The 24,935-nt window shown below is 37.2% G+C and overlaps 1 protein-coding gene across 3 annotated transcripts in view; it reads left to right on the forward strand.

Annotated features, from left to right (window-relative positions):
• PREPL (prolyl endopeptidase like) overlaps positions 1–24,935 on the forward strand; it is a 56,675-nt gene that overhangs the window by 5,635 nt on the left and 26,105 nt on the right. For 2 of the 3 annotated variants that reach the window (XM_067703094.1, XM_067703097.1), the window contains 3 exons: positions 22,703–22,825; positions 24,070–24,136; positions 24,715–24,921. In XM_067703094.1, coding sequence (XP_067559195.1) covers positions 22,703–22,825; positions 24,070–24,136; positions 24,715–24,921 — 397 coding nt within the window. The remainder of the gene's footprint in view (positions 1–22,702; positions 22,826–24,069; positions 24,137–24,714; positions 24,922–24,935) is intronic. The other variant, XM_067703096.1, reaches the window with a different exon arrangement.

Here is a 24,935-nt window from a genome sequence, read left to right on the forward strand (position 1 = left end):
ATGGTTTTCTCTGGGTATATGCCCAGTAGTGGGGTTGCTGGGTCATATGGTAATGCTATTTTTAGTTTTTTAAGGAACCTCCATACTGTTCTCCATAGTAGTTGTATCAATTTACATTCCCACCAACAGTGCAAGAGGGATCCCTTTCTCAACACCCTCTCCAGCATTTGTTGTTTGTAGATTTTCTGATGATACCCATTCTAACCAGTGTGAGGTGATACCTCATTGTAGTTTTGATTTGCATTTCTCTATTAGTGATGTTGTAAAACTTTTCATGTGCTTCTTGGCCGTCTGTATGTCTTCTTTGGAGAAATGTCTATTTAGGTCTTCTGCCCATTTTTGATTGGGTTGTTTTTTTATTATTGAGCTGGATGAGCTGTTTATATATTTTGGAGATTAATCCTTTGTCCGTTGATGCATTTGCAAATATTTTCTCCCATTCTGAGGGTTGTCTTTTCGTCTTGTTTATGGTTTCCTTTGCTGTGCGAAAGCTTTGAATTTTCACTAGGTCCCATTTGTTTACTTTTGTTTTTATTTCCATTACTCTAGGAGGTGGATCAAAAAAGACCTTGCTGTGATTTATGTCAAAGAGTGTTCTTCCTATGTTTTCCTCTAAGAGTTTTATAGTGCCCGGTCTTACATTTAGGTCTCTTATCAGTTTTGAGTTTATTTTTGTGTATGGTGTTAGGGAGTGTTCTAATTTCATTCTTTTACATGGAGCTGTCCAGTTTTCCCGGCACCACTTGTTTAAGAGACTGTCTTTTCTCCATTGTATATCCTTGCCTCCTTTGTCATAGATTAGTTGACCATAGGTGTGTGGGTTTATCTCTGGGCTTTCTATTCTGTTCCATTGATCTATATTTCTGTTTTTGTGTCAGTACCATATTGTCTTGATTACTGTAACTTTGTAGTATAGTCTGAAGTCAGGGAGTCTGATTCCTCCAGCTCCGTTTGTTTCCCTCAAGACTGCTTTGGCTATTTGGGGTCTTTTGTGTCTCCATACAAATTTTAAGATTTTTTGTTTTAGTTCTGTAGAAAAAATGCCATTGGTAATTTGATAGGGATTGCATTGAATGTGTAGATTGCTTTGGGTAGTATAGTCATTTTCACAATGTTGATTCTTCCAACCAAGAAAATGGGCTATCTCTCCATCTGTTGGTATCATCTTTAATTTCTTTCATCAGTGTTTTATAGTTTTCTGCATAAAGGTCTTTTGTCTCCCTAGGTAGGTTTATTCCTAGGTATTTTATTCTTTTTGTTGCAGTGGTAAATGGGAGTGTTTCCTTAATTTCTCTTTCAGATTTTTCATCATTAGTGTATCGGAATGCAGGAGATTTCTGTGCATTAATTTTGTATCCTGCAACTTTACCAAATTCATTGATTAGCTCTAATAGTTTTCTGGTGGCATTTTTAGGATCCTCTATGTATAGTATCATATCATCTGCAAACAGTGACAGTTTTACTTCTTTCCCAATTTGCATTCCTTTTATTTCTTTTTGTACTCTGGTTGCCGTGGCTAGGACTTCTAAAACTATGTTGAATAATAGTGGTGAGAGTGGACATCCTTGTCTTGTTCCTGATCTTAGAGGAAATGCTTTCAGTTTTTCACCATTGAGAATGATGTTGGCTGTGGGTTTGTCATATATTGCCTTTATTTTGTTGAGGTAGGTTCCCTCTATGCCCACTTTCTGGAGAGTTTTTATCATAAATGGGTGTTGAATTTTGTCAAAACCTTTTTCGGTATCTATCGATATGATCATATGGGTTTTATTCTTCAATTTGTTAATATGGTGTATCACATTGATTGATTTGCGTATATTGAAGAATCCTTGCATCCCTGGGATAATTCCCACTTCATCATGGTGTATGATCCTTTCAATGTGTTGTTGGATTCTATTTGCTAGTATTTTGTTGAGGATTTTTGCATCTATATTCATCAGTGATATTGGTCTGTAATTTCCTTTTTTTGTGACATCTTTGTCAGGTTTTGGTATCAGGGTGATGGTAGCCTCGTAGAATGGGGTTGGGAGTGTTCCTTCCTCTGCAATTTTTTAGAAGAGTTTGAGAAGAATGGGTGTTAGCTCTTCTCTAAATGTTTCATAGAATTCACCTGTGAAGCCATTTTGTCCTGGACTTTTGTTGGTTAGAAGATTTTTAATCACAGTTTCAGTTTCATTACTTGTGATTGGTCTGTTCATATTTTCTATTTCTTCCTGGTTCAGTCTTGGAAGGTTACACCTTTCTAAGAATTTGTCCATTTCTTCCAGGTTGTCTGTTTTATTGGCATAGAGTTGCTTGTAGTAGTCTCTTAGTATGCTTTGTATTTCTGTGGTGTCTGTTGTAACTTCTCCTTTTTCATTTCTAATTTTATTGATTTGAGTCCTCTCCCTCTTTTTCTTGATGAGTCTGGCTAATGGTTTATCAATTTTGTTTATCTTCTTAATGAACCAGCTTTTACTTTTATTGATCTTTGCTACTGTTTTCTTCATTTCTTTTTCATTTATTTCTGCTCTGATCTTTATGATTACTTTCCTTCTGCTAACTTTGGGTTTTGTTTGTTCTTCTTTCTCTAGTTCCTATAGGTGTAAGGTTAGATTGTTTATTTAACATTTTTCTTGTTTCTTGAGGTAGGCTTGTATAGCTGTAAACTTCCCTCTCAGAACTGCTTTTGCTGCAGCCATAGGTTTTGGATCATCGTGTTTTCATTGTCATTTGTCACTCGGTATTTTTGATGTCCTCTGAGTTCTTCGGTGATTTCTTGGTTATTTAGTAACGTATTGTTTAGCCTCCATGTGTTTGTGTTTTTTACGTTTTTTCCTTGTAATTCATTTCTAATCTTATAGCGTTGTGGTCAGAAAAGATCCTTGATATGATTTCATTTTTCTTAAGTTTACTGTGGCTTGATTTGTGATCCAAGATGTGATCTATCCTGGAGAATGTTCCATGCACAGTTGAGAAGAAAGTGTAATCTGCTGTTTTTGGATGGAATGTCCTATAAACATCAATTAAATTTATTTGGTCTGTTGTGTCATTTAAAGCTTGTGTTTCCTTATTAATTTTTTGTTGGTTCATCTGTCCATTGGTGTAAGTGAGGTGATAAAGTCCCCCACTATTATTGTGTTACTGTCGATTCCCTCTTTTAGAGCTGTTAGTAATTGCCTTATATATTGAGGTGCTCCTATGTTGGGTGCATGTTTATTTATAATTGGTATATCTTCCTCTTGGATTGATCCATTGACCATTATGTAGTATCCTTCCTTGTCTCTTGTAACATTCTTTATTTTAAAGTCTATTTTATCTGATATGAGTATTGTTACTCCAGCTTTCTTTTGATTTCCATTTGCATGGAATATCTTTTTCCATCCCCTCACTTTCAGTCTGTATGTGTCCCTAGGTCTGAAATGGGTCTCTTGTAGACAGCATATATATGGGTCTTGTATTTGTATCTATTCAGCAAGCCTGTGTCTTTTGGTTGGAGCACTTAATCCATTCACGTTTAAGGTAATTATTGATATGTATGTTCCTATGACCATTTTCTTAATTGTTTTGGGTTTGTTTTTGTAGGTCCTTTTCTTCTCTTGTGTTTCCCACTTAGAGGAGTTCCTTTAGCATTTGTTGTAGAGCTGGTTTAGTGGTGCTGAATTCTCTTAGCTTTTGCTTGTCTGTAAAGCTTTTGATTTCTCCATCGAATCTGAATGAGATCCTTGCTGGTAGAGTAATCTTGGTGGTAGGTTCTTCCCTTTCATCACTTTAAGTATATCATGCCACTCCCTTCTGGCTTGTAGAGTTTCTGCTGAGAATCAGCTGTTAACCTTATGGTAGTTCCCTTGTATGTTATTTGTTGTTTTTCCCTTGCTGCTTTCAGTAATTTTTCTTTGTCTTTAATTTTTGCCAATTTGATTACTGTGTGTCTCGGCATGTTTCTCCTTGGGTTTATCCTGTATGGGACTCTCTGCGCTTCCTGGACTTGGGTGGCTGTTTCCTTTCCCACGTTAGGGAAGTTTTCGACTATAATGTTTCCAAATATTTTCTTGCATCTTTTCTCTCTTTTTCTTCTCCTTCTGGGACCCCTATAATGCGAATGTTGTTGCATTTAATGTTGTCCCAGAGGTCTCTTAGGCTGTCTTCGTTCTTTTTTCTTTATTCTGTTCTGCAGCAGTGAATTCCACCATTCTGTCTTCTAGGTCACTTATCCGTTCTTCTGCCTCAGTTATTCTGCTATTGATTCCTTCTAGTGTGTTTTTCATTTCAGTTATGGTATTCTTCATCTCTGTTTGTTTTTTCTTTAATTCTTCTAGATCTTTATTAAACACTTCTTGCATCTTCTCAACCTTTGCCTCCATTCTTTTTCCGATGTCCTGGATCCTCTTCACTGTCATTATTTTGAATTCTCTTTCTGGAAGATTGCCTATCTTCGTTTTTTTAGTTGTTTTTCCAGGGTTTTTTCTTGTTCCATCAACTGGTACATAGCCCTCTGCCTTTTCATCTTGTCTATCTTTCTGTGAATGTGGTTTTTGTTCCACAGGCTGCAGAATTGTATGTAGCTTCCACTTCTTTATTTTTTGTTTTTTTCTCCAGTTTCCATTTACTCTTTAACCTGCTGTAGTACGGCTCCCCTCCTCCATTAAAACCTCTGTCATTGTCACCAAAGATGTAATATATTTCAACCTAGTAGACACTTCCCTTTCCTCATCTCAGAGGTGCTCTCAGCAGATTTGACATGCTTGACCATTCCCTCCTTGAAACACTCTTTTGGCCTCTTGACTCCACGTTTTCCTGGTTTTTCTCCTACTTTACAAAGCAAACCTTCTCAATCTCCTTTTCTAACTTTGCTTCCATATAACTTCTCAACTGCGAAGTTTCTCAGGGCTTGGTCCTGGCGCTTTTTTCTCTCCTTAATTTCTTCCTAAGTAATTTTTTCCATTCGCATGGACTTAGTACCATAGCAGTTATTATTTTCATCCCAGACTCACCTCTGTGCTGCACAGAATTAATCTCCAGTTGGACATCTTACTGACTTCTCAAACTGTCCACAGTTGAACTTCAGCTCTCCCAGCCCTGACTCAGCTCCTCTTTATCTCATGGCTCTGTACTCAGTTGTTCAAGGCAGAACATGGGGAACCATATTTTATTCCTTCTGTTCCTTTACCCTGCCATCACATCCGTTAACAGTGCATACCAAACAAGCTTTGTGATTTTTACCATGTCACTATACCACCTAGCCTGTTATTTACTTAATTATTTTTGTTTAACCAACTTGTCTCATCCCAAAGAATAATAGTAAGTCACCAGTCTGATGTGCTAGTTATAGTCTTTCTAATTAAATATTCATATACTCCAAGTCATGTATACCATCATGTCTGACATGCTTTCAGAAACACATTGCATTAACCTCTAAAATGTATGGTGAATCTTCCATATTTCTCCATCTATACCATCATCACTCACCTGGACAACTGGTGAAGCTACCTAACTAGGTTTCTTGCTTGCATCTTCCCTTCCAACACATTTTCATACATTTAGAAGAGTGATCTTAAAATATAAATTAACTCATGTCACTTTGTAGCTTAAAACCTTTCCAGAAGTTCTTAACACATAAACATAAACTCCATTTTCCTAGTCTTGTTCCCCAAGACTCTGCAAGATCTAGCCCCGATCTCATTTCTTGCCACTTTGCCCACATTCACTTTGGTCAAGCTACAACGGTCATCTCCTGGATCAAAGAACAGAACTCTTTCCCATCTATTTCAGGACCTTTACATACGAATCCCTAATCCCATTCACACCTGCATGTCTAGTTCCTTTTCCTATTTTATGTCTTGATTAAATGTTACCTCCTGAGAAAGGCCATTTCTGACCATGGTAATCAAAGTAACTGAAGCTCATTTTTTACCTTAACCTTGTTTCCTTCTCACTACTTTACCACAGTTATTACTTCAGTGTCCTTTTTTGTTTTGTCTTTGCAGCTGAAATGTAAATTCCATAAGGGCAGGGTCCGTGTCGTCAGTTCCATAATGCTTCCCTATTGTCTGAGACAGTGCATGACATAGTAGTAAATACTGTTGAGTGAATGACTGTCCCCATAAATAGGGGCCTACATCTATTTTATAGAATGCCATTCTGTGGATTGCAGTGTAATTCTTGAACCTAAGTCCCCAAATAAAGGATTGAGCTAGACAAAATAGAAAGAACTGAGAGTGTAGTTAAGGAAATACCAGGCATAGGGAGCAACATTTGTAAGAGCCCCACATCGAGAGAGGGCAATCCCTACAAGTACTGTAGCCAAAATGGTCAAAGATGAACCAGAAAAAGTAAGCAGGGGCCGGATCATGTATAGGCAGTTGTGTAAATCTTGTGAGAAATTTGAACTGCATCCTAAAAGCAATAGAAAGTCATTGAAAAATGTAGATGCAATCAGATTTGCATTTTAGAAGAATCCCTCTGACAGAATTGCAGAAAATAGATTGGAAGTAGGAGGCCTTGTCAGTAAGGTGAATGAAGATGAGAGCCTAAACTAAGGACATAACCAGAAAAATGGAGAGAAGTGTAAGATTTGAGGGAGGATTGAAGAGATAGAATCAGTCAAACTTCACAGTTACAGTGATTATATTTTATTTGGGGCATTTTAGTAGAATAATAGAGAACATAGGGTGATAATCTCTGATCTATTTGGATTCTAAAATCCAGAAGTCCCTTACAAAAATATTTACTTATTATTTTTTTTTGCAAAACCTGACCTAAACTGACACAAAGCTACTCTGATCTTTATTTATCCCACTTAGTAGAGTTCCCCAACCAGGGATTGAACCTGGGCCATGGGAGTGAAAGCACCGAGTCCTAACTGCTGAACCGCCAGGGAATTCCCTCCGATTTCTTACTGTATTTGATTGCAGGGTGATATCCCCCTTAACTGGGATAGACATCATGTTAACTTTTCAAAATCACAACATTTGAAAACACATGTGGATCATCTTTATGTTTCGAACAGACTTATTTCACAGTCACATGTATAGCCTTACCGTTACTCAGATGTTAAGGGTGAGGAAGGAGAAGGAGTAAATGTAACTCACTACTGATTTGGAGACTTTACTCATCAGCTGGATATATGAGTCTGGAAGTTGGGAAGAGTGGTCCATGTATAGGTAGTGGTTGAAGCCATAAAAGGCATGACACTGTGTTTACTTCTGTGCTACTTATTATTATTATATAATTATTATTATTTAAATTTTTTTCCTCTTTCCATTACATTGGTAAGTCCCTGAAGACAAAATTTTACAATGTACATCTTTATATGCCCAACACGTAGCATTAATGACTGCCACATACTAGATAACCAGTAAATGTTTGTGGATGAGTTAATAGTTGAATGAATGATATTTTCTTTTCATGTAACCATAAATTTTACTGCTTGAAGAAAGACTAAAGAAATCATCTAATCTGAGCTTTCTTTAGGTCTTTGGTCTATTTTGAATTTATTTTTTGTACGTGCTATGAGGGGTCAGAGTTTGACTTCATTCTTTTGCTTGTGAATATCCACTTAGCCCAGCATCATTTGTTGAAAAGACTGTTCTTTTCCCATCGAATTTTCTTAGCATGCTTATCAAAAATCTACTGACCATAAATGTAAGGATTTATTTCTGGACTGTTCTATCCTGTTGATCTGTATGTCTGTCCTTAGGCCAGTACTACACTCTTGATTGCCATAACATTCTAGTAAGTTTTGAAATCAGGAAATGTGTGAGTTCTTTCTTTACAAATGAAAAAACTAAAGTCACTGAGCCCAAGATAAAATTTTAAAAAATTATAAAAATTAATGGAGTCAGAACCAAACCTCAGGTAACTTGATTCACATCACCTTTCTTTTAAATATCTTTTATTATAAGTCACTACAGATATATACAAAGAGAGAGAGAATACCATAGCAAATACCCATGTATCCACTACTCAGTGTGACTTTTTTCTTAACCAGAAAAGTTAGATGTATTTGAAGACTCCTATGTACTTCCCTGATCACATTATCTTCCTTACCTCCCCAGTGGTGATCATTGTCCTTAACCTTTTTCCATTCTTTTTTTTTTCTTTTTTTGTGGTATGCGGGCCTCTCACTGTTGTGGCCTCTCTCGTTGCGGAGCACAGCCTCTGGACGTGCAGGCTCAGCAGCCATGGCTCACGGACCCAGCCGTTCCGCGGCATGTGGGATCTTCCCGGACCGGGGCACGAACCCATGTTCCCTGCATTGACAGGCGGCCTCTCAACCACTGTGCCACCAGGGAAGCCCCATTGTATTTTTATGTAATTTGATAGCATATATATTTGTATCCACTGATCATATATAATATTGTTTTGCATGGTTTTTTTAGGTAAATAATGTACATACAATTGTATAACTTGCTTTGCTATTCAACATTCTGATTTTGAGGTTCCACGTTAATATATGTATCTGTCTCATTTTTTACAACTGCTGCGTAATATTCTATGATATGCCACAATTAATCTGTTTTCTTTGGACAAGCATGTAGGTTGTTTCCAATTTCCAGACTTACCCAAGAAAAAAGCTGCAGAGCACAATCTTGTATGTATCTCCTTATCCATGTGTGCTTGTCTTTCTCTAGAGTCTATATCTAGAATTGGAATTCCTAATTGTATTCACATCCTAATGTTTCTTGTTAAATTAATTTCTGAATTGATAGAACTATCTTACACTCAAGATAGAAAGGGATCTATAAGAATCCTATCTCTATATCTTGAATAACATTTGATATTATCAGACCTTTTTGCCCTGCTGATGGGTAAATAGTATGTCATTATTGCTTAATTTTCATTGCCCTAATAATGAGGTTGAGCATCTCTTCATGTTTATTGACATCATTTGTTTTGTCTTCCTGAATTTCTTATTGATGATGTTTGACCATTTTTCCTATTGAGTTTGTCTTTTTCTTACTGATTCATAGGAGGTTTTTACATATCCTTTGTCTTTTATTTGTGCATAGATATCTTCTCTATATTTGTGCTCTTTTCACTTTGTTTATGATATCTTTTGTTAAAAAAGTCTTTAAATTTTTTTGTTTTGTGCTCTCTGTGTTTCATTCAATTCAGCAATTATATGTTGAACACCTGCTATGCATCATTCTACCCATTGGGTATATAGCATTGAGCAAAGGAAACAAAGATACCTGCCTTCATGGAGCTTATCATTCTACTTCTAGGGATAGAGAAAGAATAAAAAAATATGTGAGTAAAATATAAAGTATGTCAGAAGCAATAAGTACAATGAAAAATAAAATAGGACAAGGAAATATTAGATAGGCCATGTTGGGATAGGGTGAACTGTGATTTTAGTGGAGTGGTCAAGGCAAGCCTAACTGAGACGACATTTGAGCAATAGCTTCAAGTAGGTGTTTGGGCATAGGGCACAGTAAGTTCTAAGAAAGTAAGGTGGGAGCAAGCCTAACATATTCAAGAAACATCGAAGGGCCAGTGTGGCTCAGAGTAGGTGGTTGAGGGAGGAATGTAGTAGCAGATGAGGTCAGCAAGGTAATGAGGCAAGATCCTTTAGGCTCTTGCAGACCATTATAAGGATTTTTCCTCTTGAGTGAGATGGGAAAACCATTGGATGGGGTTTTGAGTGAAGGAGTGATATAATCTGACTTCAGGCTCACTCTAGTTCCTTTGTTAAAATAGACTATGGAAGATAGAGGTAGAAACAGCATTTTGGCTATTGCAGTAATCCAAAGGAGAAACGATACTGGTACCACCAGCATAGTACAAGGTGAGAAGTGGTCAGATTCTAGATATATCTTGAAAGTAGAATTGACAAGGTTTGCAGATCACTTGATTGTGGCAAGAGAGAAAGACAAAGAAGACTAATACTTTCAAGCATGAGGAGCTTGGAAAGAGTTATTTATGAAAATAGGAAAGATTGCCTACAGAACAGGAGATTTTTGTGGGGAGAGGGAACATGGGGAAGTTGGATGTTCAGTTTTGGACATTTTTTGACATACTTGTTAGACATATAACTTTAGGAGTCCTCTGCACATAAATAGCTTTTAAGGTCATGAGACTGGATGAGATCACCAAAGGAATTAGTGTACACTATAGATAAAGAAATGGTCCAGAGTATTTTGATGGTAAGAGCCAAGGAGTTGAGTAGGAACTAGCTAAAGACACTGAGAAGGGCCAGTGAGATAGGAGGCAAACAATGAGAATGAGGTGTCCTGGAAGCCAAGTGAAGAAAAGTGTTTTTAGGAGGAGGAGGTGATCAACTGTTTCATAATGCTGATAGGTCAAGTACTGTGAATACCTAGAATTAACATTTGTACTTTGTGATGTAGTGGCCATCAGTGACCTTTTTTTTTAATGAAGTAATATCTTATTTTTTAAAATTATTTTATATTGGAGTATAGTTCATTAACAGTGTTGTGTTTCAGGTGTACAGCAAAGTGATTCAGTTATACATGTATCTATTCTTTTTCAGATTCTTTTCACACTTAGGTTATTACAGAATATTGAGCAGAGTTCCCTGTACTGTCCTGTTTGTTATCTATTTTAAATATAGTAGTGTGTATATGTCAATCCCAAACTCCCAATTTATCCCTCCCCCCACCCACCTTTCCCCTTGGTTAGCCATAAGTTTTTCTTTTTTTAAAAAATGTTATTTATTTTTTGGATGCATTGGGTCTTCATTGCTGCGTGCGGGCTTTTCTCTAGTTGTGGTGAATGGGGGCTACTGTTTGTCGCAGGGCGTGGACTTCTCGTTGCAGTGCATGGGCTTCTCATTGTGGTGGCTTCTCTTATTGCAGAGCACGGGCTCTAGGCATGCGGGCTTCAGTAGTTGCAGCACGTGAGCTCAGTAGTCGCGGCACGCATGCTTCGTAGTTGTGGCGCGTGGGCTCAGTAGTTGTGGCTCATAGGCTGTAGGGCACCTGGGCTTCAGTAGTTGTGGAGCGTGGGCTCTAGAGCTCAGGCTCCATAGTTGTGGTGAACAGGCTTAGTTGCTTCACAGCATGTGGGATCTTCCCAGACCAGGGATCGAACCCATGCCCCCTGCATTGACAGGAAGATTCTTTGTGGCGCCACCAGGGAAGTCCCAAACGATAAGTTTGTTTTCTAAGTCTGTGAGTCTGTTTCAGTTTGGAAATAAGTTCATTTGTATCATTTTTTTTTTTTTTTAATTTTTTTGCGGTACGCGGGCCTCTCACTGTTGTGGCCTCTCCCGTTGCGGAGCACAGGCTCCAGACGCGCAGGCTCAGCGGCCATGGCCCACGGGCCCAGCCGCTCCGCAGCATGTGGGATCCTCCCGGACCGGGGCACGAACCCGCGTCCCCTGCATCAACAGGCGGACTCTCAACCACTGCGCCACCAGGGAAGCCCCTTGTATCATTTTTTTAAGATTCCGCATATAAGTGATGTGGTATGATATTTGCCTTTCTCTGTCTGACTTCACTTAGTATGATAATCTCTGGGTCCATCCATGTTGCTACAAATGGCACTATTTCATTCTTTTTAATGGCTGAATAATATTCCAATGTATATGTGTACCACATCTTCTTTATCCATTCCTCTGTCGATGGGCATTAAGCTTGCTTCCATTCTTGGCTATTGTAAACAGCACTGCAATGAACATTGGGGTGCATGCATCCTTTCAAACCATGGTTTTCTCCAGATATATGCCCAGGAGTGGGATTGCTTGATCATATGGTAGCTCTATTTTTAGTTTTTTTAAGGAACCTCCATATTGTTCTCCATTGTGGCTGTACCAATTTACATTCCCACCAACAGTGTAGGAGGGTTCCCTTTTCTTCACACCCTCTCTAGCATTTATTGTTTGTAGACTTTTTTTTTTTTTTTTTTTTTTTTTTACGGTACGCAGGCCTGTCACTGTTGTGGCTTCTCCCATTGCGGAGCACAGGCTCCGGACGCGCAGGCTCAGCGGCCATGGCTCATGGGCCTAGCTGCTCCGCAGCATGTGGGATCTTCCCAGACTGGGACATGAACCCATGTCCCCTGCATCGGCAGGCGGACTCTCAACCACTGCGCCACTAGGGAAGCCCTGTAGACTTTTGATGATGACCATTCTGACTGGTGTGAGGTGATATCTCATTGTAGTTTTGGTGTGCATTTCTCTAATAATTAGTGATGTTGAGCATCTTTTCATGTGCCTCTTGGCCACCTGTATGTCTTTGGAGAAATGTCTATTTAGGTCTTCTGCCCATTTTTTGATTGGGTTGTTTGTTTTTTTGATATTGAGCCACATGAGCTGTTTGTAAGTTTGGAGATTAATCCCTTGTTGATCGCATCTTTGCAAATATTTTCTCCCATTCTGTGGGTTGTCTTTTCGTTTTGTTTATGGTTTCCTTTGCTGTGCAAAAGCTTTTGAGTTTAATTAGGTCCCATTTGTTTATTTTTGTTTTTATTTCCATTACTCTAGGAGATGGATTGAAAAAGATATTGCTGCGATTTATGTCAAAGGGTGTTCTGCCTATGTTTTCCTCTAAGAGTTTTATAGTATCTGCTGTTACATTTAGGTCTTTAATCCATTTTGAGTTTATTATTATGTATGGTGTTAAAGAATGTTCTAATCTCATTCTTTTACATGTAGCTGTCCAGTTTTCCCAGCACTATTTATTGAAGAGACTGTCTTTTCTCCATTGTGTAGTCTTTCCTCCTTTGTTGTAGATTAGTTGACCATCGGCGCATGGGTTTATCTCTGGGCTTTCTATCCTGTTCCATTGATCTATATTTCTGTTTTTGTGCCAGTACCATACTGTCTTGATTACCGTAGCTTTGCAGTATAATTTGAAGTCAGGAAGCCTGATTCCTCCAGCTCTGTTTTTCTTTCTCAAGATTGCTTTGGCTATTCAGGGTCTTTTGTGTCTCCATACAAATTTTAAAATTATTTCTTCTAGTTCTGTGCAAAATACCGTTGGTAATTTGATAGGGATTGCATTGAATCTGTAGATTGCCTTGGTAGTATAGTCATTTTGACAGTATTGATTCTTACAATCTAAGAACATGGTGTGTCTTTCCATCTGTGTCATCTTCGATTTCTTTCATCAGTGTCCTATAGTTATGTGGTTATAGATCTTTTGTCTCCTTAGGTAGGTTTATTCCTATATATTATTTTTGATGCAAGAGTAAATGGGATTGTTTCTTTAATTTCTCTTTCTGATCTTTTGTTGTTACTGCATAGAAATGCAGTAGATTTCTAGGTATTAATTTTGTATCCTGCAACTTTACTGAATTCATTGATGAGCTCTAGTAGTTTTCTGGTAGCTTATTCAGAATTTTCTATGGATAGCATCATGTCATCTGCAACAGTGACAGTTTTACTTCTTCTTTTCTGATTTGGATTCCTTGTATTTCTTTTTCTTCTCTGATTGCCATGCCTAGGACTTCCAAAACTGTGTTGAATGAAAGTGACAAGAGTGGACATCTTTGTCTTGTTCCTGATCTTCGAGGAAATACTTTCAGCTTTTCCCCACTGAGTTTGATATTAGCTATAGTTTTGACATATATGGCCTTTATTATGTTGAAGTATGTTCTCTCTATACCCACTTTCTGGAGACTTATCATCATAAATGGGTGTTGAATTTTGTCAAAGCTTTTTCTATTGAGATGATCATATGTTTTTTATTCTTTAATTTGTTGATGTGGTGTGTCATACTGATTGTTTTGTGGATATTGAAAAATCCTTGCATCCCTGGGATAAACCCCACTTTTTCATGGTGTATGATCCTTTTAATATATCGTTGGATTCAGTTTGCAAATATTTTGTTGAAGATTTTAGCATCTATCTTAATCAGTGATACTGGCCTGTAATTTTCTTTTTTTGTGTTATCTTTGTCTGATTTTGGTATTAGGGTGATGGTGGCCTCGTAGAATGAGTTTGGGAGTGTTCCTTCCTCTGCAGTTTTTTGGAAGAGTTTCAGAAGGATAGGTGTTAACTCTTCTCTAAATGTTTGATAGAATTCACCTGTGAAGCCATCTGGTCCTGGACTTTTGTTAGTTGGGAGTTTTTTAATCACAGATTTCAATTTCACTACTTGTGATTGGTCTGTTCATATTTTCCATTCTTCCTGGGTCAGTCTTGGGAGATTGTACCTTTCTAAGAATTTGTCCATTTCTTCTAGGTTGTCCATTTTATTGGCATATAGTTGCTTGTAGTAGTCTCTTATGATCCCTTGTATTTCTGTGGTGTCCATTGTAACTTCTCCTTTTTCATTTCTAATTTTATTGATTTGAGCCCTCTACCTTTTTTTCTTGAGGAGTCTGGTTAAAGGTTTATCAATTTTGTTTATCTTTTCATAGAACTAGCTTTTAGTTTCATTGATCTTTTCTGTTGTTTTCTTTGTCTCTATTTCATTTATTTATTCTCTGATCTTTATGATTTCTTTTACTAACTTTGAGTTTTGTTTGTTCTTCTTTCTCTATTTGCTTTAGGTGTGAGGTTAGGTTGTTTATTTGAGATTTTCTTGTTTCCTGAGGTAAGATTTTATTGCTATCAACTTCTCTCTTAAGACTGCTTTTGTTGCATCCCATAGGTTTTGGATTGACATGCTTTTGTTTTTATTTGTCTCTAGGTATTTTTTGATTTCCTCTTTGATTTCTTCAGTGATCCATTAGTTGTTTAGTAGCATATTGTTTAGTCTCCACGTGTTTGTGTTTTTTACAGTTTTTTGTTTTGTTTTGTTTTACAGTTTTCTTTTCCTAGCATTGTAGTTGGAAAAGATTCTTGGTACAATTTCAGTTTTCTTAAATTACCAAGGTTCACTTTGTGGCCCACCGTGTGATCAGTCCTGGAGAGTGTTCCATGGGTACTGGAGACGAATGTGTATTCTGCTGCTTTTGGATGGAATGCTCTGTAAATATCAATTAAGTTCATCTGGTCTAATGTGTCATTTAAGGCCTGTGTCTCCTTATTGATTTTCTGTCTGGATCATCTGTCCATTGATGAAAGTGGGGTATTAAAGTCCCCCACTATTGTGTTACTGTTGATTTCCTCTTTTACAGCTGTTAGCAGTTGCCTTATTTATTGAGGTGCTCCTATGTTGGGTGCATGTATATTTATAATTGGTATATCTTTTTCTTGGATTGATCCCTTGATCATTATGTAGTATCCTTCCTTGTCTCTTGTAACATTCTTTATTTTAAAGTCTATTTAGTCTGATATGAGTATTGCTACTCCAGCATTCTTTTATTTCCATTTGCATGGGATAGCTTTTTCCATCTCCTCACTTTCAGTCTGTATGTGTCCCTAGATCTGAAGTGGATCTCTTGTAGACAGCATATAGATGGGTCTTATTCTTGTATCCATTTAGCCAGTCTTTGTCTTTTGTTGGATCATTTAATCCATTTACATTTAAAGTAATTATCGACATGTATGTTCTTATTGCCATTTTGTTAATTGTTTTGGATTTGTTTTTGTAGGTCTTTTTTCGACCCTTCCTCTTTTGTTCTCTTGTGATTTGATGACTAACTTTACTGTTGTGTTTGGATTCCTTTTTCTTTTTTGTGGTATATCTATTGTAGATTTTCAGTTTGCAGTTACCATGAGGTTTTGATGTAGCAGTCTATATGTAAACTAGATTGTTTTAAGTTGCTGGTCTTTTAATTTCAAATCCATTTCCAATATTCTGCATTTGTACTCTCCTCACGATTGCTGGTTTTGATATCATATTTGTATGTGGATCATTTCCTACCTTTACTGTATGTTTGCCTTTACCAGTGAGCTTTTCCATTCTTAATTTTCTTGTTTCTAGTTGTAACCTTTTCTTTTCCACCTTGAGAAGTTCCTTTAGCATTTGTTGCAAAGCTGGTCTGGTGGTGCCAAATTCTCTTAGCTTTTGCTTGTCTATAAAGCTTTTGATTTCTCCATTGAATCTGAATGAGAGCCTTGCTGATTAGAGCATTCTTGGTTGTAGGTTCTTCCCTTTCATCACTTTAAATATATCCTCCACTCCCTTCTGGCTTGCAGAGTGTCTGCTAAGAAATCAGCTAATAACCTTATGAGAATTCTCTTGTATGTTATTTGTTGCTCTTCCCTGTTGCTTTTATTATTTTTTCTTTGTCTTTATTTTTGTCAGTTTGATTACTATGTGTCTCGGCATGTTCCTCCTTCGGTTTATCTTGCCTGGGACTCTCTGTGCTTCTTGGACTTGAGTGACTGTTTCCTTTCCCACGTTAGGGAAGTTTTCAGCTATTATCTTTTCAGATATTTTCTCAGGTCCCTTCTCTCTGTCTTGTTCTTCTGGGATCCCTATAATGTGAATGTTGGTGCCTTTAATGTTGTCTCAGAGGTCTCTTAGACTGTCCTCATTTCTTTTCATTCTTTTTTCTTTATTCTGTTCCATAGCAGTGATTTCCACCATTCTGTCTTCCAGCTCACTTATCTGTTCTTCTGCCTCAGTTATTCTGCAATTGATTCCTTCAAGTGTATTTTTCATTTCAGTTATTTTATTGTTCATCTCTGTTTGTTTGTTCTTTAGTTCTTCTCTTTGTTAAACATTTCTTGTATATTCTGAGTCTGTGCCTTTTCCAAGATCTTGGATCATCTTTACTATCATTACTCTGAACTCTTTTTCAGGTAGATTGCCTATCTCCACTTCACTTAGATGTTCTTCTGCGGTTTTATCTTGTTCCTTCATTTGGAACATATTCCTCTGCCATGTCATTTTGTCTAACTTTCTGTGATTATGGTTTCTGTTCCACAGGCTACAGGATTGTAGTTCTTCTTGTTTCTGCTGTCTGCCTGCTGGTGGATGAGCCTAAGAGGCTTGTCCAGCCTTCCTGGTGGGAAGGACTAGTTCCTGCCCATTGGTGGGTGGGGCTGGGTCTTGTCCCTCTGGTGGGCAGGGCCATGTCAAGGGGTATGTTTAGCAGGAAGCTCTGTGCTCAGGAACACTTTAAGTAGCCTGTCTGCTGATGTGTTCCTGCCCTGTTGGTTGTTTGACCTGACATATCCCAGCACTGGAGCCTACAGGCTGTTGGGTGGGGCCAGGTCTTGGTGAGAAAATTGCAGGCACCAGTAGGGCTCACGCCAATGAGTACTCCCCAGAACTACTGCTGCCAGTGTCTTTGTCCCCACAGTGAGCCACAGCCACCCCCTGCCTCCACAGAAAACCCTCCAATACCAGCCAGTAGGTCTGGCCCAGGCTCTTTTGAGGTCATTTATTTTTTCCCTTGGTCCTGGTGCACATGAGACTTTGTGTGCACCCTCCAAGAGTGCAGTTTCTGTTTCCCCTAGTCCTGTGGAATTCCTGCTATCAAAACCTGCTGGCCTTCAAAGCCAGATTCTCTGGGGCTCCTCCTCCCTTTGCCAGACACCCAGGCTGGTGAGCCTGATGTGGGGCTCAGAACTTTTGCCCCTGTGGGAGAACTTTTGTGGTATGATTATTTTCCAGTTTGTGGGTCATCTACCCGTCGGGTATGGTATTTGATTTATCATGATTGCCCCCCTCCTACTATCTCGTTGTGGCTTCTTTGTCTTTGGATGTAGGATATCTTTTTTTTGGTAGGTTCCAGGAATTTTTTGTCAGTGTTGTTCAGCAGTTAGTTGTGATTTGGGTGTTTTCATAAGAAGAGGTGAGCTCACATGTTTCTATTCTGCCATCTTGTCTCTCCCCCCCATAATATCTCTGGCCATCAGTGACCTTGACAAGAGCAGTCAGTGGAATGAGAAGGGCAAAACTCTTACTGGGCTCAAGGAGACAAATTAGAAGCAGGGAGCATTGGAAACAATTAGTTTCCTTCATTTAACAGTCACTTTTTGAATAAGAAAATAAGCAGCAAATATAACTAGATATTTTAAATGAATATAATTAAGAGCCTTGAAAAGAGTTTCACAGATGATTAGTATGGTTTTGTATAAAAAAAGAGAGATCATTTATTAAGTCAAGGAAGTTCCTCTATTCCTAATTTAAGGTTTTTATCATTTTTTAAGTGCATTATTTTCTGGTTTTTTCTGCATTAATGGAAATGGGCCTAAGATTTATTTCCTTTATTTGTGATTGATGGATTTTTCTAACATTGAACCATCCTTTCATTCTTAAGGTAAATCTTACTTGGTCACATAGGATTTTATTGTTACTATTATTGTTTTTATTTTGTGCTTTTTAAAAATACATTGATTTATGAATTTTAGAGTTTTTTCAATCCATATTTTACAGTAAGATTGGTTTTTAATTGTCTAATGTCACTGTCTAGTTTTAGTGTCAGGGTTATATTAGCGTGATAAAATAAGTTGAGTAGTTTTAAATAGTTGGCATTATTTTTCTTAAATAGTTGACATATGAGATTATCTTTTCCTTGAGGATTAGAGAAAGCTACCTTTGAAAGTATCTGGGTTTTGTGTCTCTTTTAAGAAGGGAACACTTAGTTATCAATTTCTTTGATATTTATTAGCTTATACAGCTTTTCTTTTTTTTTAGTTGGTTTTGGTAATTTATTTTCTTCAATATTATCCATTCTATCATGTTTTCAAATATATTAGCATAAAGAATGTTATTTTAAGTTTTAATAATCTTTACTATATCTGTAATTATGCCATTTTTTTCACTCGTAATGTTTTATCATTTTTTTAATCAGTTTTGCTATACATGTCTTTCTTAGTACTTTTTTTTTTTTTTTTGCGATACACGGGCCTCTCACTGTTGTGGCCTCTCCTGTTGTGGAGCACAGGCTCCGGACGCACAGGCTCAGCAGCCATGGCTCACAGGCCCAGCCGCTCCGCAGCATGTGGGATCCTCCCGGACCGGGGCACGAACCCACGTCCCCTGCATCAGCAGGCGGACTCTTCAACCACTGTGCCACCAGGGAAGCCCCTTAGTACATTTTTTAAAAGAACCAACTTTTTTATTTTGTTGATCTTCTCGTTAGTTACTGTATCAACTTAATTGAAACAAATTAATTTTATTTCCTTTCTTCTAGTTCCTTTAGGTTTACTCTTCTCTTTTTTCTGTCTTAAATTGAAATGTCTCATATTAACATTATTTCAGGAAGACACATAATCTCAGCTTGTCCCATTATTAATGGTGCTAGGCTTGACAATTTCAGTTAAGGTGATAACTGCTAGTTCTCTATTGTTAACAGGCCATTATTCCCTTTGCAATTACTAAGTAGACTTAAGGTAATACTTTGTGCAAATATTTTATTACCTGACATCATTTCATCTAATGAGTTTAATAACCAAGGATGATCTTTACCCTAATCATTTGTTTCACTGGGGGTTGCTAATGATTTTCTATTTCTGTTATTCTTTCTACATTTATTAGGTGGGAGTATTCTGTTAAGAAGAGTTTCCCCCTATTTTTGTACCCTCTTTTTATTTTTTTTATTTTAGTTAGGTGTCTGTTTTGTTTTTTGCTTCTTTTTAAATTGTTGTTTTTATTTTTTTCAGTTTATTATAATCAATTACAGTCATTATTGTTTTTGATGCTCAAACTGTCCCAGATGTGGCTAGTAGGAATCCCTTTAAACTGGCCTTTGTGTTCTTTTGACACATCTCCATGAACCTTTGAACACTTCTTGCTTTCTGACACAAATGACCTAAGCCTACTTTTTACTCTCCCTGCCCCAGACTTGGAATGAGCCTTTAATTAATGGCACCATCTTGACTAAAAGCTGCCCACTGTTCTTCTGTTGTGCTATTTTCTGTTTTTAGAGTTCATTATTATTTGCTGTAATAAAGTTTACAGAGACTTTCCTGGCAGTCCAGTGGTTGACTCCATGCCTCCACTGTAGGGGGCACAGGTTTGATCCCTGGTTGGGGAACTAAGATCCTGCATGCCACGTAGTGTAGCCAAAAAATAAATTAATAAAATGTGAAGTTTACATATTCCATTCTCTTGTCTTACGAGTTTCCGTTGTAAAATGGTTTTGTGGTGGGCCACCCAGAAGGTGGGAAGGAATGCTTCTTTTTTCCACTAATTGAGTGATACTGTACATGTAACTTTCTTAAAATTTAAAGCTCTCCTCACCTCAGCTCCTTTAGGTAGTATATTCCCTTAAAACCAATAGACTATTCATGTATTAAGACAGTGTTCCCCAATCTTTTTGGCACCAGGGACCAGTTTTGTGGAAGACAGTTTTTGCATGGACGGGGGATGGGGGGATGGTTCAGGTGCTAATGCAAGCGATGGGGAGCAGCAGATGAAGCTTTGCTCGCTCGCCTGTCGCTCACCTCTGGCTGTGTGGCCCACTTCCTAGCAGGCCACAGACAGGTACCAGTTCGCAGCCCAGAGGTTGGGAACCCCTGCATTAAGATACTTGGCTAAAATGGATAGGTTTAGCTGCATACCCTGATGGTAATGCTAGCTGGCATTGAAATGAAAGCTTAAAACACCCAGTGGGTATTCTTGGCGACAGAACTTAAACCAAAACCAATTTGGAGTACTTTATGATTATTATATAAAATCTCAGTTTCCCTGGAAGTAATTCCTTTTGAGGAATTACTTACAAAACTCTCGAATTCTACTTCCATTTTATTAAGGCAATTAAAAATCCTATTGTTTTCAGGGTTATTTTGGTTCACGTAAGCTCAGTTTATTTGGATTTGTGACACAGAAAAAGGTTAATCAAGAGTGTAAAATAAGTTTAGGAGGATAGATATTGGGCCCAGCCCTGTTGCCTTAGCCTGGCATTGGCCATGGCTCTCAATAAGAATGGGTGTTTAAAAGTGGCAGAGCCGGGCTTCCCTGGTGGCGCAGTGGTTGAGAGTCCGCCTGCCAATGCAGGGGACACGGGTTCGTGCCCCGGTCCGGGAAGATCCCACATGCCGCGGAACGGCTAGGCCCATGAGCCATGGCCGCTGAGCCTGCGTGTCCGGAGCCTGTGCTCCGCAACGGGAGAGGCCACAACGGTGAGAGGCCCACGTACCACAGAGCCCAGCTCCTCACCTACAATGTGCTAGGAGCTGCAAGGTAGTAGAAAGAGATACTCTCTTCATAGCCATCCTGACTGTACTTCAAAAGTTCTAATAGGAATTAACAGAATAGATAAGCATATATCTGGATATGAAAAGGTAGCTTCTACCACTAAGTTCTAGTTTCAAGATAGATTTCTAGCGATCTTCTGATTTGTGCCTTGGTTGATAATAGGAAATTATTGGTATAGATATTTTGCCTCACTAAAGGTTAACACTAGATTTTGTAGAAATACTAAAAAAAAAAATGAGCCTTTAGAATTTGAATTTCAAATCATTAATCATATTAATTTTATTATTGAAGTAGAGACTGAATGATTTAGACTACTGTAATAGCCATTGTTGGTAATGTGAATCTAGTCCAAATCATAAAGCATCTCAAAAACTCTAAAAAACTTTGTGAATGATTATTTTTTCATTTAATTTGCTTTGGTGATTTTTCTGTTTTATTCTTGTGTTTAATTTTAGACTGTAAACTCCTTGTGATATAAACTGTATTTATAGCTTACATTCTCTACACTGTTGGTAAAGTATCATGGATACCCTTATGCAATAAATATTTACCAGCTGTTGCAGGTCCTAACCAAAGGCTTAGTGCTCTTTCTGGCACAAATCACTACAGTTGTCATCTTTGGCAGAAAGCTAACATTTAAAATCTTGGCTAGAACTATTTTCCTTAAGCAAGGGAAACCTGTGGAGTGTTGAATTATTCAACCCTTTATTTATTTATTTTTCTTCTTTTTGCGGTACGCGGGCCTCTCACTGTTGTGGCCTCTCCCGTTGCGGAGCACAGGCTCCGGACACGCAGGCTCAGCAGCCATGGCTCACGAGCCTAGCACTCCGTGGCATGTGGGATCTTCCCGGACCGAGGCACGAACCCGTGTCCCCTGCATTGGCAGGCGGACTCTCAACCGCTGCGCCACCAGGGAAGCCCCTCAACCCTTTTTTTAATTTGACAACTAAGGTTTTGCCTTATCCAAATTTTAATAATTCATATGATATTTATATGCTCACCAGAGATCAACTTACTTAAGCTGTTAGCTTATTAGATACTCCTAATAAGACACTGAGTGCTTTATTTTAGCTTTCACCTATATCTCTACTTGTTAATTTTCCATTATTTTTCCTTTTTGAAGATGAGTATATATATATTTTTTTAACCTCAAAGAGAAGCTCTGTTTTATAAAGCATTAATTTGCCTTTTGAGCTAATAAACCGTTCTATGCGGAGGATTCCTTATCTCCATGAGAAGAAAAATTATGGCTAATGAAGATATAAAGTACGAAAAACTTTTTGTCATAACTCTTGCTGTGAATAAAATAATAGTGAACATTTATTAATAATGATAATGTCTTCCTCTCCCTTTGACATTTTCCCCTTTTTAGGAGGTATTTCAGTACTTTATAAAACTCAGTAGACTTTTACTTCTCACACCTGGCTATTAAATATGTAAATGTTCATAGGATTTCCTTTACTGCTTTCTCATAATATTTCTGAAGACTTTCCAGCGCTTCTTAGTACTACTGCATCTTAAGGACTTAGCCATTTGAATTAATAGTATAGTCATCAAGTATCCACCTTACTTGTTTACATTTTTAAATGAAAAAGAGGAAATAATGTATTGAGCTTATGAAACATTTAAGATCTGTGAAATGCATATTATTTCATAGGTATAGACCTAACGTTGTAGTACTTGAATGAAAAGGAAATAAGAATTACCTTTAAAAAGCAAAGGTTTTCTCCCTAGTTGAAATATTATGATCATACTGATAAAACTTTTTCCAGGAATTTTTGCCTATTAAACAAGAAAACAAAAAATCCCTCTCAGAAAACATGGATGCATTTGAAAAAGTGAGAACAAAATTAGAAACACAGCCACAAGAAGAATACGAAATCATCAATGCAGAGGTAGGATATCATATCTTTTTTTTTAAATCTGATATTACCAGTCAGGATACAAATAAAATACCTTGTGATTTATAAACATAATCCCACATCAAAATTACACTGCTTTTGGCCTTTAAAATATGCTGAAAAACTTAAAGAACAAAGAGTAAGCTGAGTATGGTCCTTTAAATAAATTATAAAGATCAAAGCCAAGATGAATTTCCAAGTATATCATGTTAATTCTGGTTTTTGGAAAAAACCAATTCTGTTTTTAAATTTTTTAAATACTCCCAAGGAGAAGTTCAAATGAAACTAACTCATAATGTTTTATTACTTGAAAATTATTTGATTGTTCTATCTGTACTTTTTTTAATAAAAGAAAATTCACTTTAAATAGTACAATACCATGAAATCCAAATATTTGCTTGACTGTTTTGTGTTTACCACAGTCATAAATATTCAGTTGAAACAGATTGAACATGCATGTTGAAAATTTTTCGGTAAGATTGGAAAACAACCACAGCTTATGAATGAAAATTACATACATACTAAAATGGAAATAGCAATAGGTTAAGGATGAGGAATTCCAGATTCAGATTATGCCACTAACTAGCAAGTAGTAATTGTCTTAAGTTACCTGAAATCATATCAATCAGTTGCATTTAATATGTAGGAATTAGACAAGAGCATGATTCATATATTGGTAATAGTCTTTCAATCTTAAATTGTCTCTATCTATCACCCTCACAGAGGGTGAGATGCTTTGTGTAAAATCAGATCAAACCGTGGACAATTGGCAGTGACAGCATATTTTAAAGGAAAGACTCTCAGAAAGTAATTGACTGGGTTTTCAGACTAGTCTGAGTCACAGTTTCCACATCTGCATCATTTTGGATTATCTTAAAGATGCCACTTGATCTCTGTTGTCAGATGTTAACAGAAGTAAAGCTAAAGTGGTTTGTACAGTCATAACTGACGTAGGTTTCGTTAATGCCTTCTCTTTGTTGCCTCTTACATTTATGTATTAGAAACTCCTCCAGTGATTGATTGTAAACATATGAAAACCATATTTTAATCACTATATTGTAAAAAGTGATTCATTTTGTATTTTTTATATGTTCATTCATAGACTGCAACACGTTTGCTTATAAAAGATCTCATTTCTTCATTTTGACTAGTCAGATCACTGAACAATTACTTAAATTGTTTTTAAATTATTGAATAAATTGTAATTAAATAAACCATTTGTTTCTTTTCATTGTCAGATTAAACATGGTGGTTTTGTTTATTATCAAGAGGGCTGCTGTCTGGTTCGTTCCAAAGATGAAGAAGGTACAAAACAGTTTTTCCTTTTAAGAAATATCTGATTTCTCAGGTTTCACATTTTTCATTGGAAATTTGGTATTGATTTTTCAAAGGTATAGAAAATATCTGTTTTCAATTTCTGATTTTTTTCTCTTTTTTTAAATGAGTAGTTTTTTAATTTCTGGGTTTACCTAAGATATAATTAACAGCTACATTCAAAAGCTCTGGCAGAGAGAATGGAGGTGGGAACCAGCATTTTTTGAGCATCTACCAAATCCTGGATACTGTGCTAGGCACTATATAGACTATTCAGGGTCACTTAACGTTTTCTTACTTTTCTAGGTTCTATATGGTCTACAAATATTAGACTATAACTATCAAGTAACATCACGTAGGTTGATGCATTGAATAATATTGAATAACGTAGGGTAGTATTAAATACTAATGCCATTTTCTGTACACATCAAACTGCTGTCAGTGTTCAAAGATGCCAAAACGTAGCCTCTTACAGAAGCGGAATGCTAGTTTAAAACATTGAAATACCATTTAAAATTTTTTGAAGTATATTTTGTGGAATTATCTCCTTTATCCTTTTCTTTATGCAGCAGACAATGATAATTATGAAGTTTTGTTCAATTTGGAGGAACTTAAATTAGAGCAACCCTTCATTGATTGTATCAGAGTTGCTCCTGATGAAAAATATGTAGCTGCCAAGATAAGAACTGAAGATTCTGAAGCATCTACCTGTGTAGTTGTGAAGCTCAGTGATCAACCTGTAATGGAAGCTTCTTTCCCAAATGTGTCCAGTTTTGGTAAGCCACCAACC

The sequence above is a fragment of the Pseudorca crassidens genome, chromosome 14 (genome assembly GCF_039906515.1).
Source record: "Pseudorca crassidens isolate mPseCra1 chromosome 14, mPseCra1.hap1, whole genome shotgun sequence".
NCBI lineage: Eukaryota > Metazoa > Chordata > Mammalia > Artiodactyla > Delphinidae > Pseudorca > Pseudorca crassidens.